General features: G+C 40.7%; 1 protein-coding gene across 6 annotated transcripts in view; it reads right to left on the bottom strand.

Annotated features, from left to right (window-relative positions):
- ABL2 (ABL proto-oncogene 2, non-receptor tyrosine kinase) overlaps positions 1–3,815 on the bottom strand; it is a 117,441-nt gene extending 113,626 nt beyond the window's left edge. For 4 of the 6 annotated variants that reach the window (XM_082378387.1, XM_082378392.1, XM_082378388.1 and 1 more), the window contains exon 1: positions 3,360–3,815. In XM_082378387.1, coding sequence (XP_082234513.1) covers positions 3,360–3,516 — 157 coding nt within the window. In that variant the 5' untranslated portion in view covers positions 3,517–3,815. The remainder of the gene's footprint in view (positions 1–3,359) is intronic. The other 2 variants (XM_082378389.1, XM_082378391.1) reach the window with 1 other exon arrangement.
- Positions 3,816–18,144: the final 14,329 nt, after the last annotated feature.

The following is an 18,144-nucleotide window of genomic DNA, read 5'->3' as shown; positions in this document are numbered from 1 at the left end:
AATAAATAAATAAAAATTTAAAAAAATAAACTTACATGTAAACTCAACAGTCAGACCTAACTTTCGTATATGAAATTATGTGCTAATACCTCAATACTGAAACTCAAGACAGTGACTTGTACACTAGTTGCCAGGTTTTTTGTGTAAATGTCAAACAACAGGTCCACTGAGAAGCTTCTGAACCTAACTGAATTTATTCATTCAAACCAGAATTTATCATGTGTTTCTAAGCAGTGGTTCTCACCTAGGGGCAATCTAGCAATGTCTGAAAACATTTCTGGTTGTTACAACGGGGGGGGGGGGGGGGGGGGGGTAGTTTGCCAGAAAGGGGTGCTACTGGCATCTAGTGAGCAGAGGCCAAGGATGCTGCTAAACATCTTAAAAAGTATAGGACAGACCCCCACAACAAAGAACGACTCACCCCAAAATGTCAATAACTGCCAAGGTTGAGAAAATCTGAGCTATAGAAGTTTATAAACACCCATCTGTCTAAAAACAGTACTCACTTAACCTTTGTTTCCTATATTATTTGCCAATTCTATTCTTTACATACTAGTCTTTGGCAACAAACTTACCCTATTCCCATCCTTTCAATCAGCTTCTAACTTCCAAACTTGTCAACACAGCCAATTTCAAAACTTATTATCTTTGACTCATCCCTATTCTTGATAATAGTAGTAGTAGTAGTAGTAGTAGTAATGGCCAGGGCCAACACATATTTAGCCCTTACTACATGCCAGGCACTATTCTAAGTGCCTTGTACATATTAACTCATTAATCTAGGTACTATTATTACCAGGTATTCTTATTATCCCCATTTTACAAATGAAGAATCCAAGGCACAAAAAGGTTAAATAACTTATCCAGGGTCACAAAGATAATAAGCAGTCAAGCCAGGTTTCAAATCCAGGCAGAATGGCTCCTAAGTATTCTAAAGTCATCCTCTCTTCTTTCATCCTCTAAACCAAGTCATAAAATCCTTAAGTTCCACGAGGACAGGGGCCTTGTTATACTCACAGCAACCTCCCCAGGGCCCAGTACATAATAGGTGCTCAAAAAACTTTTCTTTGTTGAATGCATGAAATATCCCTCAAACTCACCCCACCTGTTTCCATTGCCTCCACTCAAGGCCAAGTCTTTCAGCACCTCACACCTGGGTTTCTTTACATAGCCTATAAACTAACCAATCAGGTAAATGGATATAAACTCCTCTGCCACATTTTCAATAACCCAGCCCATAACCCAACGTATTCAAAGTTTTCTTCCCACTGCTTCTCAATTATCAGTAGAATCATAACATCTTAGAGTCAGATGGTACCTTAGAGATCACCCATCCCAACATTTAACAGATAAAGAAACCCAAAGATGGTAAGTGACTAAATCACCCAGCCAGGTGGAGCCAAGACCAGAACTTGATTCTTGCAATTTTTGCTCTAGGATTCACTCCTAGAGGATTTGCTTCACTCATGACAGATGTCTCTCCTCACTATTCCATCAACAAATTACGTTCATTTCAATTGTTCACACTTAAGTTGTTTCTCCTGCACAGCCTGCCCTCTTTTTCTTGCTCCATAGATCCAAATCCTATTCATCCTTCAAAATCTCCTCCTATTCCATTCTTCATGACCTCCTCCTTCTCAGAAAATCTTACGTCCTGAATAGATGCTAGAGGAAGAGGATCACTATTACCTACTGGGCCAAGTTTAATACATAACTAACACTTCCCACAAAGCAAAGCTACTTGGATCATTTCTTCCCTGAAAACTACCCATTCTTTGCTCCTATGTTTCAGGAAGTGATTTCGATACAGACTAACTTATATGGCACCTTCATAAAATGTTTATATACCTGGAAGAGAATCTCACTCACATCTTTAAGAGTAGACACGTAACTCCTGAATGGCCCAAATCACCTATATCTCTTCCATTACGAAACTCAGGTTGTTCACAAAGTCCAAACCCAGAACTCTGATACAACTCACCTAGCAGCCACAGCTTCTAAGGTTCATCTCTTTCTCTGCATACTATCATTTGTCTTAACTTCCTCCAGAACTCCATTTCTAAGGAATAGTTCACACTTCTTTTCCTTCCTTGTCTTCCCTACACTATGCAGTACAGAATACCCTCTTTTATCTTTTATTATTTTCCACATGCCTCTTCAGTTAAAGTCCAGTTTGCTACCTCTCATCCAACCTCAACTATCCAGTCCTTTACACAGAAGTCACATCTATCTCTTCAGCCTCTCTCAGGTCTTAGGGTATTCTCAACTCCATGAAGGTTAATTTTGGTTTTTTCCCCCCTTTTCCATTCTTCCTTCCTCTAGACAAGTGGCCTCAAAAGTGGTGTGGGTGCAGCTCAGAGGAAGTGCAAAAGGATCCACTGGGCTGCAGGAAAAAATTTATTAGAACTCTTGTATTTATTTTTTCATCTCATCCTTTCTTAAATTCTGTTTCTGTGTACATTTCTAAGTTACACATTAATACAGTAATAAAGATACATAAATTCTTGGGGTACGTGATCACGAGTCTGGAGACAACTGTTTTAAAAACACCCTGATAATGAGGCCAAAGTAATAGGTTCCAGACCATATAGAGAATGTAAGTATGTATGTGTGTGTGTGTATATATATATATATATATGCACACCTGGTAGGAAGAAAAACTCTTGTTCGTATCCAAAGTCCTAACGATGCCCACCAACCTCTAACCCCTGCCAGCCATCTCAGAAATGTGTCCCACTCAAAAGAGCAGAACAGAGGATGGTTTGGCAAAGTCCTTCATTTCCAGTTTGAAAAAAAAAAAAAAATTCAAAGTGCTAAGATACTACCCTTATCTTTCCCATAGAAGGGTACTTCAGGGCACTGTTCACTATCCTGACACTGCTCATTGCCTGAGTTATACGTAGATACTTCCTAGGCCACTACCTGCTTAGATTCAGTTCCTATTTCCCAATCCCTCGAGGCACAACTCATGCTCCCTTCGCTAACAACCAATTTATACTAACACCTGGACTGAGCTCACACCTCCCTTCATCCTTCTCTCCCGAGGACACTATCCACCGTCTTCCCCGAGCCGCACAGTCGTGTCCCACCCAGTGCAGAAGACTGTCCATCCAAGGTCCCTAAGACCACTTCTCTTTCCTCCTCCGCCCCCGGGAGCTGCCAGCCAGGCTGGAGACGGGAGGGGGGGAGGGGTGTGACTCGCCTCCCGTGACTGGCCCAGATGGCAGCAGATTCCGCCCCCACTCTTGGGCACCCCTCCACCCCTCGAGCCCCTAGGGCTGCCTGTCTGCCTCCCACCCCGCCCCAACCCCACCTCCGGCCTCCCCCACGCCCTGACGCCGGCTCCCGGACACACTCACCATGCTGGGTGAAGATATTGAAGCCGGCCTCTGCGGTGCGCCCCGCCAGGTCCCGCCTGCGGCTGGAGGGCCTGGCTGCGCTGCTGCCCCGGATCCCGCGGGGTTGCGACTGCTGAAGCCCCGGAGCCTCCCCGACGCGGCCCACCTGCTGCCCCATCCCTGCACTTGCGTACTCCCGCGCCCCCGCCGACCCCTGGTCACATTCCTCCTCGGCTCCGGCCTCGGGCTCCAGGCGCTTGCTCCGGCCTCTCCTTCCCAGTCGAGGCCCCGGCCCTGAGCGGTCCGGCCACCGGCGTCTCCGCACCCGACTCCTCACAGCAGCCGCCGCGCTGCCTCTCGACGCCTCACAGATTCTCCTTTTCCCTCCCCATCCCGCGGCTCCGCGCCCTCAACGCTGCCGCCCCCGCCGCCGCCATCTTTAAACCACCGAGCACTGGCAGAGCGTGGGACAGAGCGTCTCCCGCCCCCCACCCGACCAGTCACCTCCGCTACTCGGAGGGAGGGCTTCCCGGCGGCCCCGCCCCGCCCCGCCCCGGCCCCGGCCCGACCGCGCGCCCCCTTCTCTTCCGAGGGTGGGTTCGTCCCCGCCCCCCGCAGCCCCCGTACCTACCTCACTGGCACGTCTACCGCTGCTTCAAGTCTTTCGGCCCTTCGGTTCGTTCGCAGCACCTCAGCCTCCCACATCCGAATCCGCCTTACCCAACCCCTCCCACGTTCGGTTCTACATGCTACCGCCTTTTTTAGGGTTGGTCGCTCTAAAGCCTTCCCTGTCCCACCTCCACCTGTCAAATCAATCAGTCGCGCTGAGCGCCCCAGGTGCACAGCTCGCTCTTTAGCAGGCACAGTTGGGACAGAAAAGCACAAGGCGTTTGGTGCTTGCCATCCAGGTGAGGCTCCCTAAAATGCCCCGGAGAATTCCTTTAAATACCCTCGTCACCAAGCCGACCTACAGTCAAAAGTAAATGATATCAAATTTACATGAAGATAATAAAAAGGTACATTATTTCATTGTAATTTTTTGAAACTATTTCATAATGTTAAGTTGTACTCGCCTCGGTTGTCTGCACTCTACAGTCTCATTGGAGAAGCAGTTATGATCCGGTTCCTCATATTATATTACCATGAATTCCTCTTTAACTCGTTTACCGTGTAACCACGTGTGTTTCGGTTACCCTTACACTGCTTGACAGTAAAGCTAATCTTCCTACCGGCATGCTTTATATATAGTGCACGTGGTCAGGTCTCCTTTGATGACAAAGGAGAAAAATAAAACTACCTTTGACCCTGTTTCTGAGTGAGAACTTATCTTCAACTTATGTTATCTAAAGACAGTGACTCAGGCAGAAGAGAAATGTTTTTAATGCGCGCACACATACATATATATGTATAAATATTCATTTATCATCTCCCCCCTACTGATCATTCTTGCATGTTAATATTGATCCAGTTTTTTACATTCTCAAAGAACTTGATAATTGTTCTTTAGCTATTCATTTAGCTTCCCTATTTCCTTTATAAAAAGTATCAACTATTGGAGGTACCACACTGAAAATTTGTTTTAAAGCAGAGGATGTGGGAGCCATTGCAAAGAAGCAACAAAACAACCATTCGGAAGATAATTTTCAGGGAAAAAGGTGGATACAGCTCTCCTTTACATGTCTTTCATAGAACTGGGCTGACCTTAGATGAACCATTAATACTCACTACTATAAAAGTGCTCTGAAATTATTCCGTTGCCATCCAGGGTATGACCAGAAATAACTGAAATTGCCCAGCAAATGGGAACAGAGACACTATGCTTTAGCACTGGATACAATATGAATTTTCCATTTGGATCAAAGTTTTCCTGTGTTTAAAATACTTTGTTTTTTTCTTTTAATTCCTGAAGTGTTGCAACTACTGGAAAAAAAAAATCATTGACAAGGGATAAAGGTGGTCATAGAGCCATGATTTGGTTTGTTGTTTGATTTTTATTATCTGAGAGAATTTAATCTGGGGGATAATGGTCTGGCTTCTCTACTTCTTTCATAGTATGTAATGGGTAAGTGTAGTATAGTGCAGTGGTTAAGGGAGGCACTTAAGTGCTTGAGGTCAAAACTGGGCTCAATATTTGTTTGCTCTTAGACAAATATTTAACCTCTTTGTGCATCAGTTCCTCATCTGTGAAGTGATGATGATAGCAACAGTACCTACCTCACAGGGCTGTTGTGAGAATTAAATTGGGTAATATACATAAAGCACTTAAAACAGTATTTGGCATATAAAAAGCATCATACAAGCACTCACTATTAGTACAAAAAATGTAATGTTTTCAGAAATCCATCAACTTTTCCAGGCCTAATTTTTTTCAAGTGGTATATACTTAGATAATAGAACAAATTCTACGGTATTTATTCATGTGAGCCCCCATCCACCACCTGCCACCTTTATTTAACTAAAAACAAAAACACCAATCAACCAATAAAAACAGGTGGAATCATATATCACTTTGTTAGTCATTCCCACCTGGTCATCACCAGTTACCTGCACATGTGAACTATTGCATGTGAAATATTACCTTTGCTTAGCATATGAAGATTCCTCTACCATAGAGTCTTAAGATCCTCCCTAGACTGAAGCAAATATCTTGTAAGTGAAGATGTTTTTCAAAGTGAAATGGGAATTTTCAGAATGGGGGGGCAGTGGTTGATAGACCAGGGAGAACCTACTTACTTAGGTGTGGGACACTATTTCATCTCAATATAACCAAGCTCAAGTGACTCACCTGAGAATTACAATTAAACATTTAAAACGATTAAAACATTTAAAACAATCCCAAGTAGTACTAGCTCAAGCTGAAATGAGGGCAGCTGTGAACTCCAGGCAGATGCAGAAACCAGATGAAAAAAAGGAGCAGGGATGGTGCACAGTAGCACAGGGACAGCCTCACCTGAGCAGTGGATGGCCCCAAAAATCAAACCCATCATCAACACCAACAAGGCACAATGAAGACATAGATGCTCATCATCTTTACCTTCCCTATAATCGGAGTAATACCACTATTTCCAGAAGCAGGGAACTGGTAAGCAATGCTTCACTGATCCCTGTCTTTACCCATCTGGATTTCCAGGCTATTGCCACATCCTTACACTTTCTCCCATATTAGTCAATATTTCTTTCTCTATGTCTATATGGATACAGTGTTCATTTAGACTCAGATCATCTCTCTGCTGGATTCTCCTGCTGCTAGCCTTTTCTTTCTAGGTTCCTCACCAAGCAATTCACTGAAACAAAAATACTTCTTCCTCTCGTTGCTTTGACTGTGCTTCCCCTCCCTTTCATCATGTACAATGTCTAAATTTTTCACCTGATGTTTCAAAATTATTTTCCAGGATACACTGGATTATAATTGCCTAATGTTCATCAGCTCCTGTTCCTCAAATCCCCACCCCTTCTATAGCAGGCATATATGTTTTATCCAATAGGCCTATTTCTAGGATGTCTTCCTTTTAACTCTGACTTTTGCAATACTCAGATTCTCCCCAATATGGTGCCCAAATGACTCCCTTTACAGTATTCAGGGTTCTACTCAGATCCTGCCTCCTTCTTAGGAAAATCTCAGACTTATCCATAGAGACATAATAGTTTCCCTGTACTCTATTTGATCCATACCTAAAACAACCACAGCTGGTTAACAATTATTTGCCTATAAAATTCAATTACCTCCCTCCACATCCCCAAATGTGTTTAATTTTTGACATATGGCTCAATGTCATAGGGTTAGAAAGAACCTTAGAGGTCATCTAGGATAATCTTCTGGAATTCCCTGTACAATAACTCCAATGAGGGAGCCCATTTATTTTGAAGAGTTCTAATTGTCAAAAAGTTCTTCCTAGAGGTAAACTGACACATGCCACCCTGAAACTTCCATCTGTTTCACCCTTGGTCCTAGTTCTACCCAGTAGCTACATAGAATAAATTTCACTTTTCTTCTACACAACAGCCCTTCAAATATTTGGGAGCTGTCATGTTTCTCAAAATCTTTTCTTTTACCTGTAAAATACATATGCTTGTATAGTTATGTTAATCTCTGTCTATATTATCTACATGGGCTCAAAATATTTGTGTAGATAAATTGGAAGAAAAATGTATTTTCATATGTAGCATTTTTCTTCTTTTTTTAGCTTTATTTTTATTTATTTATTTATTTTTAACTCAACATTTTATTCTATGGTACAAGTACAGAAATTTTTTACTGAGGGAGGAATGCATTGAATTCTATACCTGTTAATCTTTATTTTGTCCTTATTATCCTTTCCATTTTAAATATTTATATAAAACAGAGAAACTTTTAAACTAGTCATCAGTTATTGAGACTGCTTTGTGGTTTCACAATTTTCACACAACTTATACCATTTTATGGGCCAGCACATATCCAGTAATGTCCCTGGGCTTTGTATGCTTGTCTTCTCCTTGTTAGGTTTATTCCCAGCAATAGGATTACCTGTATCCATAATGCCAATTGAAACACCAAAGATGGACATCATGACAATCAGTAACACCGCAGTCTCACAAAATCAAACAAGATAAAGACCAATTGTGGTAGCGAACATTGACACCCCCAAAAGAAGAAAATGATTCATATTGTCAAAAAGAACTCCACCAATCACAGAGCCACCCAGATATCCAAAGGCACGGCCCACAAAAATCAGAGAAAGACTGCTGATATTGCGATTCACATTTGTTGCCAAATCTTGAAACGTGGGTCCCAGTATAGCGACACTCATTCCCTTTTCACTGTGATGGTTGTTTCCTTTGCTGTGCGGAAGCTTTTTAGTTTGATGTAGTTGCACTTGTTTATTTTTGTTCTTGTTACCTGTGCTTTGGGCGTCATATCCATGAAATCATTGCCAAGACCAATGACATGAAGCTTACCACATTTTGCAATCATTTGTGCTATTCTGCCAGTGTTGGAGGGTCTCCCGCAGAAGCGGGGGTGGCCGTGGCTCACCGCAGGGACAAGGACACTGGCAGCAGAAGCCCTGGGAGGCACTCCCTGGCGTGAGCCCTCCCAGAGTCTGCCATCAACCCCACCAAAGGGCCCGTCGGCTCCAGTACTGGGTCACCCCAGGCCAACCAACCCTTTTTTTAGCTTTATTGAGATTTAACTGACATATAACATTGTTTAAGGTGTACAGTGCCTTGATTTGATACACTTATATACTGCAAAATTATTACTGCCATAGAGTTAGCGAATACCTCTAGCAGGCGCATAATTACCATTTCTTTTTATGGTAAGAACATTTAAGATCTACTCTCTTAGCAGCTTTCAAGTATGTAATACAGTATTATTAACTATAATCACTATGCTGTACATTAGAGCCCCAGAATTTATTCATCTTGTAACTGGAAGTTTGTACCATTTGACCAATACCAATCCTCCTCCCCCTCCCTGCTCCCCCCAGCCCCTACTATCTTTCTAGTCTACGTTTTTTTCTTTTTTTTTAAATTTATTTATTTATTTATTTATTTTTGACTGTGTTGGGTCTTCGTTTCTCTGCGAGGGCTTTCTCTAGCTGTGGCAAACGGGGGCCAGTCCTCATCACGATGCGCGGGCCTCTTACCATCGCGGCCTCTCTCGTTGCGGAGCACAGGCTCCAGACGCGCAGGCTCAGTAGTTGTGGCTCACGGGCCCAGTTGCTCCGCGGCATGTGGGATCTTCCCAGACCAGGGCTCGAACCCGTGTCCCCTGCATTGGCAGGCAGACCCTCAACCACTGCGCCACCAGGGAAGCCCTAGTCTACGTTTTTATGAGTTCGGCTTTTTAAGATTCCACATATAAACGATATCATACAAGTAGTCGTCTTTCTCTGTCTGATTTATTTCACTTAACACAAACGTTGTTACAAATGGCAAGATTCCCTTCTTTCTCATGAATAAAATTCTGTTGTATATACAGGCAAACCTCATTTTATTGCACTTTGCTTTATTGAGCTTCACAGATTTTGCATTTTTTAACAAATCGAAGGTTTGTGGCAACCCTACATCACACAAGTCTGTTGGCACAATTTTTCCAACAGCGTTTGCTCACTTTGTGTCTCTGTAGCACATTTTGGTAATTCTGGCAACATTTCAATCTTTTTCATTATTATTTTCATCATTATTATATTTGTTATGGTGATCTCTGGTTAGCGATCTTTTTTTAATAAATTTATTTATTTTATTATTTTTGGCTGCTTTGGGTCTTCGCTGCTGCATGCGGGCTTTCTCTAGTTGTGGCGAGCAGGGGCTACTCTTCGTTGCAGTGCACGGGCTAATCTGTGGTGGCTTCTCTTGTTGCAGAGCACAGGCTCTAGATGCACGGGCTTCAGAAGTTGTGGCGCGTGGGCTCAGTAGTTGTGGCGCTCAGGCCTAGTCGCTCCGCGGCATGTGGGATCTTTCCTGACCGGGGCTTGAACCTGTGTCCCCTGCAGGCGGATTCTTAACCACTGTGCCAACTGTGGTTAGTGATCCTTGATGTTACTACTCTGACTCACTGAAAGCTTAGATGATGATTAGCATTTTTAGTAATAAAGTATTTTTTAATTGAAGTCTGTATATTGTGGTGTTTTTTTAGACGCAATGCTATTGCACGGTTAATAGACTCCAGTAGAGTGTAAACATAACTTTTCACGTAGACTGGGAAACCAAAATATTTGTTTGGCTCACTTTATTGTAATATTTGCTTTATTGCAGTGGTATGGAAATGAAGCCATAGTATGTGCAAGTATTGCCTGTACATACCATATCCTTTTTATCCATTCTTTTTAAGCTGTTTGCACATGCAGTACTTTGGGTTTTATGTATGGTTTGTCTCTGCATTGTTGTTGTATTAAATCTTTAAAGGCCTATAGAGTGCCAAATACAGTTCCATTTACAGACCGACATTTTTAAAGTTTTTTTGGATGACAGTGAGGAGGAGGATTCTTATCTGGCTGGCATAGAATACGTCATTATCTTTGAAGATAAGGAGATGGATTAAATGACCTCTTGTTGTTCCCTTTAGCCCCAAGGGTCTATGATTCGATACTTCTTTGACTAAAAAACTTTATAAATTATTAAGAGACTATTTCAAACAATTGGCAAAGTGCTATATAAATGTTACTAGTAGCAATAATATCTATTCATTTTAAATTAATAAATTAGTACCACTCCTTTTCTATGGTAATAATGAAATAGCTGACTAAACAATCCATTTAACATGTAGCCTACCACTAATTAGTGTAGTGGAACTGAGCCTGCTTTAGAATTTATGTGAAATGGGTTTTTCTTTCAGTTATTTATTGCTGAATAAGAAACAATTCCAAAACCTAGTGGCTTAAAACAACAGCGATTTATCACTTCTTGCAATTGTGTGGATTGTCTGAATAGTTCTTCTGCTGATTTCACCTAGGCTCACTCATGTAACAGCTTTCAGCTGGAGGCTCAGCTGAGATGGAAGGTTGGCAATTCACATATCTGGCATTTGGTGCTGCTGTCTCAGTTCTCCTCCACTGGCCTCTTGTGGGCTGAATTATACCCACCTCCCTATTCATATGTTAAAGCCCTAACCCCCAGTACCTCACAAAGTGACTGTATTTGAGGATAGGGTCTTTAAAGAGGTAAATAAGTTAAAATGAGGCCCTAAGGGTGGGTCCTAATACAGTATGACTGATGTCCTTATAAGAAGTGGAAGTTTGGACACAGACACACAGATGGACGACCATGTGAAGACAAAGGGAGAAGACAGCCATCTACAAACCAAGGAGATGTCTCAGAAGAAACCAACCCTGCTGACACCTTGATCTCAGATTTACAGTCTCCAGAACATTGAGAAAATAAATTTCTGTTAACTCACCCAATCTGTGGTACTTTGTTATGGCAGCCCTAGCAAGCTAATGTAAACAGTCTAACCTACTGGAGAACAAGAGGTATATTAGTTTGCTAGGACTGCTGTAACAAAGTACCACAGGGTGACTTAAACAACAGAAATTTATTTTCTCATAGTTCTGGAGGCTAGAAGTCCAAGATCAAGGTGTCAGCAGGGTTGGTTCGTTCTGAGGGCTGTGAGGGAGAATCTGTTCTCTGCCTCCCTCCTGGCTTCGGGTGGTTTCCTGGTAATCTTTGGTGTTCCTTGGTGCATAGCATCACCCCATCTCTGCCTTCATCTTCACATGGCACTCTCCGTGTGTGTGTGTGTGTGTGTGTGTGTGTGTGTGTGTGTGTGTGTACTGTAAAGACCCTATTTCTTAATGTCATATGGTGAGGTACTAAGAGTTAAGATTTCATTGTAAAGCAACTATACTCTGATAAAGATGTTAAAAAAAAAAAAGAGCTAAGATTTCAACATATGAATTTCGGGGAACAAATTCAAGCCATAACACTGAGCTTCCTTAAAGCATGGTGGTCTCAGTATTCTAAGAGAGCAAGAGCGGAAGGTGTAACATCTCTCGAGTCCTAGTCTCCAAAATTCTCACAACATCACTCCCACCACATTCTATTAATGAAAGCAAGTCACAGGCCAGCCCAGTTTTAAAGGATGGGGAAATAGGCTCCACCTCTTAATAAGAGGACCAGCAAAATATTATGGTCATGTTTTCAGTCTTCCATAGGATCTTATCCTTTTTGACAATTAACTAGCTATATGGCCTTGGGCTAATCATAAAAGCTTAGATTCTTAGAATCAGAAGGGACCCAGGCCAATCTTACTCTCACTACTGAATAAATTTCCTCTGCCTCCTTCCCACTCCCAAGGTCTCCTTCTCTTTCCATTCTAAGGGCTGCTCCTAGGTGAACTCATCAAGCCTCTGTGTCTGTACTTATGCTGTTTCCTCTGTCTTGAAAGCAAATACCCCTTTCTTTTATTTCCATCTTTTTATTGAAGCATAATGTTCATATAGAAAAGCATGTGTGTGTGTACTGCTTGATGAATTTCACAAACTAAACGCACCCATGTCATCAGCATCTCGGTCCAAAAGCAGAACGTTACCAATACCTTAGAAGCCTTCTCCATGCTCCCTTTCAGTCTCTATGCATTTCCGCCCAACTCCACAAAGGTAACACTATACTGACTTTAATAGCATACATTGATTTTTGCATATTTTTGTACTTTATATCATGGAATCAGACAGTATGTAATCATTGTGTCTGACTTCTTTCACCCAATATTATGTGTTTGAGATTCATTCATATTTTCATTTATAGTTGCAGATCATTTATTTTTCATTGCTGTATAGTATTTCATTGTATGACATTATAGTCTACTTTACTTATCCATTCTATTGCTGATGAGCATAGTTTTCATATGAATATCCTAGTACATGTCTTCTGGTGACCATAGATATGCATTTTGTTAGGTATTTTTCTGGAACAAAGAATATGTGATGTTTAGCTTTAGTAGATACTATCTAATGGTTTTCCAAAGTGGCTTCACCAATTTTACTCTCACAAGTAATGTAGGAGAGTTTTGGTTGCTCTAAATCCTCACTAACACTAGACATTTTCCATCCTTTAACTTTTTAATCCATTTCACACTTCTTTTACTGTCTAACTCCTATTTGTCTTTTTAAGACTCAGCTTAGGAGTCACCTCCTCCAAGAAGGCTTAACTGACATGCTGGATTAGATGTCCCTTCTCTGGGCCCACATTAACCTGTATCTGTGCCCCAGGCTTTAGAAGTTACCTGTTTAGAGTTGTTGAGGTTAGTATGAAGGACAAACTGGCCCATGTGTAAATTGAAACCAGTCTTTGTAGCAGTATCTATCAATACATTTACTCAGTTCATAAACACAATATACATACTATGTGTACAATTCATATATTCTTTTACCTAGTAATTCCTAAAAATTACTTTTACATTTACACAAAGATACATGTTCAAGTATGGTCACAGTATTGGTTTTGTTTGTTTTGGTTTGTTTTTTGTTTTGTTTTGGCTGCACCACATGGCTTGCAGGATCTTAGTTCCCCAACCAGGGATCTAACCCGTGCCCCCCTGCAGTGGAAGCCTGGAGTCCTAGCCACTGGACTGCCAGGGAATTCCCACAGTATTGTTTTGTTTGTTTGTTTGTTTTTTAAGACTTATTTATTTATTTTATTTATTTTTGGCTGTGTCAGGTCTTAGTTGCTGCATGCAGGATCTTTGTTGAGGCATGAGGGATGTTTTGTTGCAGCACACAGGCTTCTCTCTAGTTGCAGTGTGCAGGTTTTCTCTTCTCTAGGTGTGGCGCACAGGCTTCAGGGCGGGTGGGCTCTGTAGTTTGCAGCACACAGGCTCTCTAGTTGAGGCACACCAGCTCAGTAGTTGTGGTGCACGGGCTTAATTGCCCCGCACCGTGTGGGATCCTAGTTCCCTGACCAGGGATCTAACCCACGTCCCCTGCATTGTAAGGTGGATTCCTTACCACTGGACCACCAGGGAAGTCCCACACAGTATTGTTTCTTTTTTTTTTTATTTTTTTATTCCTAATTCTACTTTTTTTTTTGAATTTTTGAATTTTATTTTATTTATTTTTTTATACAGCAGGTTCTTACTAGTTATCTATTTTATACATTTTAGTGTATATCTGTCAATCCCAATCTCCCAATTCATCCCACAGTATTGTTTCTAATAGTGAAAAATTGAACCCAAAGTAACTGTTCATCAACATAGGAATAGTTAATGTAATACTAAGCACTGGTCGAAAAAAAAAGAATGAAATAGGTATATAGGGCTTAAAAAGATCTCCAAAGTTTACTGAAAAAAAAAAAAAATAGCAAGTCACAGAAGAACATGAAAACTTCTCTGGATGGGGTAATGGGGAAGAGTTACCAGAAAAGGGGGGAAGGGGAATACCAGAAGTGCTACCATTTTGTCTGGGCAAACTTCAGCATTTGCTACAATGTTTATGCCTTCCATCTGAAAACTCCTCTCTGAATTTCCTTACCTATAATATGAGGTTAATAATAATGTATACCTTCAAGGGTTTTATGAGGAGTTAATATATGTGAAGCTCTCAGAACAACACAAAATTGCCTCACTCTCAAACCCCCAGCCATAGTGATTGGTCTAGGGATGGTCAGCTGACCCAAGCTTGGCCAATTACAGTCCTCCCCTGGACATTTTGGAATTGGAATTGAGAGAGGCCAGACCCTCTTTGAGAACTCGGACTGTGAGATGTAAAGTGCAAGATATTTTGGCAGCCATGTTTCCTCTCATTTGGAGCAGAGAAGAAGAGGGAATTGATATGCAGGGAGAAAAAGTAAGCATTTATATTTATAATCCATTTTTTTTCTTAAGCTAGTTTGAGCTGTTTTTCTGTTATAATCCTAATCAATACAACCAATACAGTGAATACAAATGCCATAAAATACCATGTTTATTTAATGCATATTACTCATCCATAAATGGTAAATTGGGGAATGATATCTGTAGAGCACGTAAGTTGTGCTACTCCATTAGGATCTTTCCTAGCATGTTAATGTTTTGAAGTGATCAGTAATAAACTTTCTCACAATTGAAGAGAAACCTTTAGCAATAAATGAAGACCAAAAAAAAGCTGAAAATCTCATAGAAGTGCCGTCCTTTATTGTACACACAAGTGTCTTCCTTTAGTGAATAAGTGACTAGTTTAGTGGCTTCAAGAACTACTATATTTTCCATTGAGCTATCTAGAAAAGCTGCAAGTGCAGAGGGAAGAAGCTGCAAAGACATTTTCGCATGTTTCCCTTAAGAGAGTTTGCCAGACCTTCCTCAGCTTCCTTGTTTCCTCTCCAGCTCCACAACTATATCTCTTGTGAGTCTGCTTTCAGCAAAAGAAGCAAGCTGAACTTACTTCTCAATGTTCCCTCTGCCTAAAATGCAGTCCTTTTTTCAGGTTGCCTGGCTAACTCCTACTTATCTCTTAGCTCTTAGCCTAAGTCTTCCCCTAGGAAGACTTCCCAAACCCTAGTCTAGGTTAGATTACCTCACCTTAACGCTGCTACGCACTTTCAAAGCAATTCATTACCTGCTACCAACACTTATCCCACATTATTGTAATTACCTGTTTAAGAGCTGTCTTCCTCACTAGATTCTAAGTCCAAGAGGGCAGGAAGTGGATTGATCTCATTTACCAGTGTATTCCCAACAACTTAGTACAGTGCCTGGTATACACAAAGTGGCCATTAAGTATTTATTAATAGAACATTAGAAATCTCTACTTTCTATCTTTTCTACAAATAATTTGTCAGATATATTTCTTTTGAAAACATAAATGGAAAACTACCAGAGTAATAAATTCTCATTTCAGGAGACTTAGAAAATGTATAAAATTATAAAGAAGAATGCAAATGTTGTCTATAATACCACCATTCAGATATAAATATTTTTGGTGTTTTTCCTTTCAGTTTTTTTCTTTTGTTTGTGTATATATATACACACACATACACATTTTTGTTAATTTTATCTTTAAAATAAATAATACACAACTTCCTCTGTCCTAAGAATTAAAGTAATACAGAACATAGATTAAGAAATGAAAGTTGTCCTTTAAGCCTCCCCTCAGTTGTTAAAAGTTGGTTCACTTTTTTTCTGCAGCTTTATTGAGGTATAATCGACATATAGCATCGTATAAGGTTAAGGTATACAATGTGAAATGATTACCACAATAAGGTTAGTTAACACATCCATCACCTCATATTGTTACTTTGTGTATAGAGGCGGGGTCCGCTTTTTTCAAGCAAAATTGGGATCATACTGTATGTACCAGTGGTTTTTGAATTTTATTTTACCCTGCTCCATAGTAAAAAAGTATATTTTACATTACAATTCAGTTATACACACACATACATGCATATATGTTCACACACATACACACACATACATTGATATATGACTGAACTTTAAAGTTTCAGGAAACAGTGCTTACTCTTGTGATATACTCATATTCTCTATTCTAGGCTAGTCTATATCCATTTGTTTCTTCGTTTGTATAAACACTATACCTACGGAGGGGCAGGTTGGAATGGGTTGTCAGAGCCCCAGCAAGGTAAAGGAGAATTCGTGTGGGGAGGACAGCCAGCCAGTGGGGAGAGAGAGTGTCAGAGTCCAAGTGGGGTGAGCAGGGCATCTCCATGGAGAAGCAGTCTTGCATGAACTGTCAGAACCTGAATATTGTGGGAAGTGCCACCATGTGGAAGTGGTGGCTCAGCAAGGAGTGTCAGAGCCTAGATGCCATGAGGAGAGTATCCACATCAGGGAGGAAGCAGTAGTTATGGGAGATTCGTTACCTACAAGGGGCATAATCAAATAAGTAAATTTATTCATAATGTCAGCCAGGTTTCTCACTATCAGAGAAAGGAGTTACAGATATAAAAAGAGAAAAAACTAAAAGGAACCCTACGGTATATTCAGAACTGACTATTTAACTTATAGAGCTCTGTGCAAAATGGAAATGTGGGGTCCATTGTTCAAAATTAAGAATTTCAAGATGGTGAGAGCAGAGCATTAAACCAAGTGCAGCTGTCTTTCTAAGTGGGGGATCCTGTGCAACCACACAGGTCTCACGCCCACGATGCCAGCCCTGGGTGTATTCATGTACATAGATGGAAATGTACATCTGTTTTTATTACTAATTATGAAATATGATATGGAATTTAAAATATATAATATTCCCTACTCTATCCATGAAAAGATTTGAGATCAGAAACACCCCAATAGCAATAGCACATCTAGTGCCTAGATCTTGGCTTCTAGATACAATTCTCTACTAAAAGGAACCAGAACATCTTAGAGAAATGGTCTGAAACAGGTCTGGGGCAGGAAAATAGCTGACTCTAGAGCTATGCCAGAAGGCAATGCTCAGAGAAGGTGGGGCATGTCAAAAGAATCAAAGGCTAGCTTGAATGGGCTCTCATTTACAAATCTGGAAAATACAAGCATCAAAATAAATAATTAGGAAAAAAGTAAATATAGTCAGGATAATGGAATCCAGTTTTCTCACTATTTGAGAAGGATGTTAGAGATATGGAAAGGGAGAAAACTATTGAATAAAATAGGAAGCCATGAGTCCATACTTATATAAATTAATATATAAATAATTTGAAAGTTTGATAAGTCACGAGTTATGTACATGTTTCAAGAACCTCCCTACAAAATACTTATTAATAAGTAATTATTAATCAAGAGACACTACAATGGAGAAGACTGGCAGATACCATCTTAATTAAGTGATCAAAATAAATAACATCACCATGACTAATCAAAATCATGCTCCCGCTGATAGGTTGCAAGGAGAGAACATGGATATTCCTACCAAAAATGAGTCTGGATCTAATCATCAGGAAATACTGAAACCCCAAAATGAGAGATATTCTACATTCTGTAATCTGCAAAAGTGCATCATGAAAGTCAGGGGAAGACTGGGGAACTATTTCAGAATGAGAGAGACTAAAGAGGCACCACAATCTAAAGACAACATCATCCTGGATTGGTCTGTTTACTCTAAGAAACATTTCGCAAAACTTGAATAGGGTCTGAAGTACAAGGTACCTATGTATGCATGTTAATTTTCTGATTTTGATAGTTGTATTGTGATTATACAAGAGAATGCTTATAGGAAATACACACTAATGTACTAAGGAATAATGGCACATCGCATCAGCAACGTACTCTCAAATAGTTCTGTAGACAAAGAATGTCACCTGCCTTTTCAGTAAGCAAAGCATATTGTGGCCATAAAGCCATCAGCCACTGCTGCAGCCACCCACGACGTGCACCCTGAGGGGAATTTGGGATGGAGAAAAACAGGATACTGGCCCTAGATAGTTA

The sequence above is a fragment of the Balaenoptera borealis genome (genome assembly GCF_965194805.1).
Source record: "Balaenoptera borealis genome assembly, chromosome: 1".
Taxonomy (NCBI): Eukaryota; Metazoa; Chordata; class Mammalia; order Artiodactyla; family Balaenopteridae; genus Balaenoptera; species Balaenoptera borealis.
The sequence above is the reverse complement of the archived record's forward strand: the minus strand, read 5'-3'. Positions and strand labels throughout refer to the sequence as shown.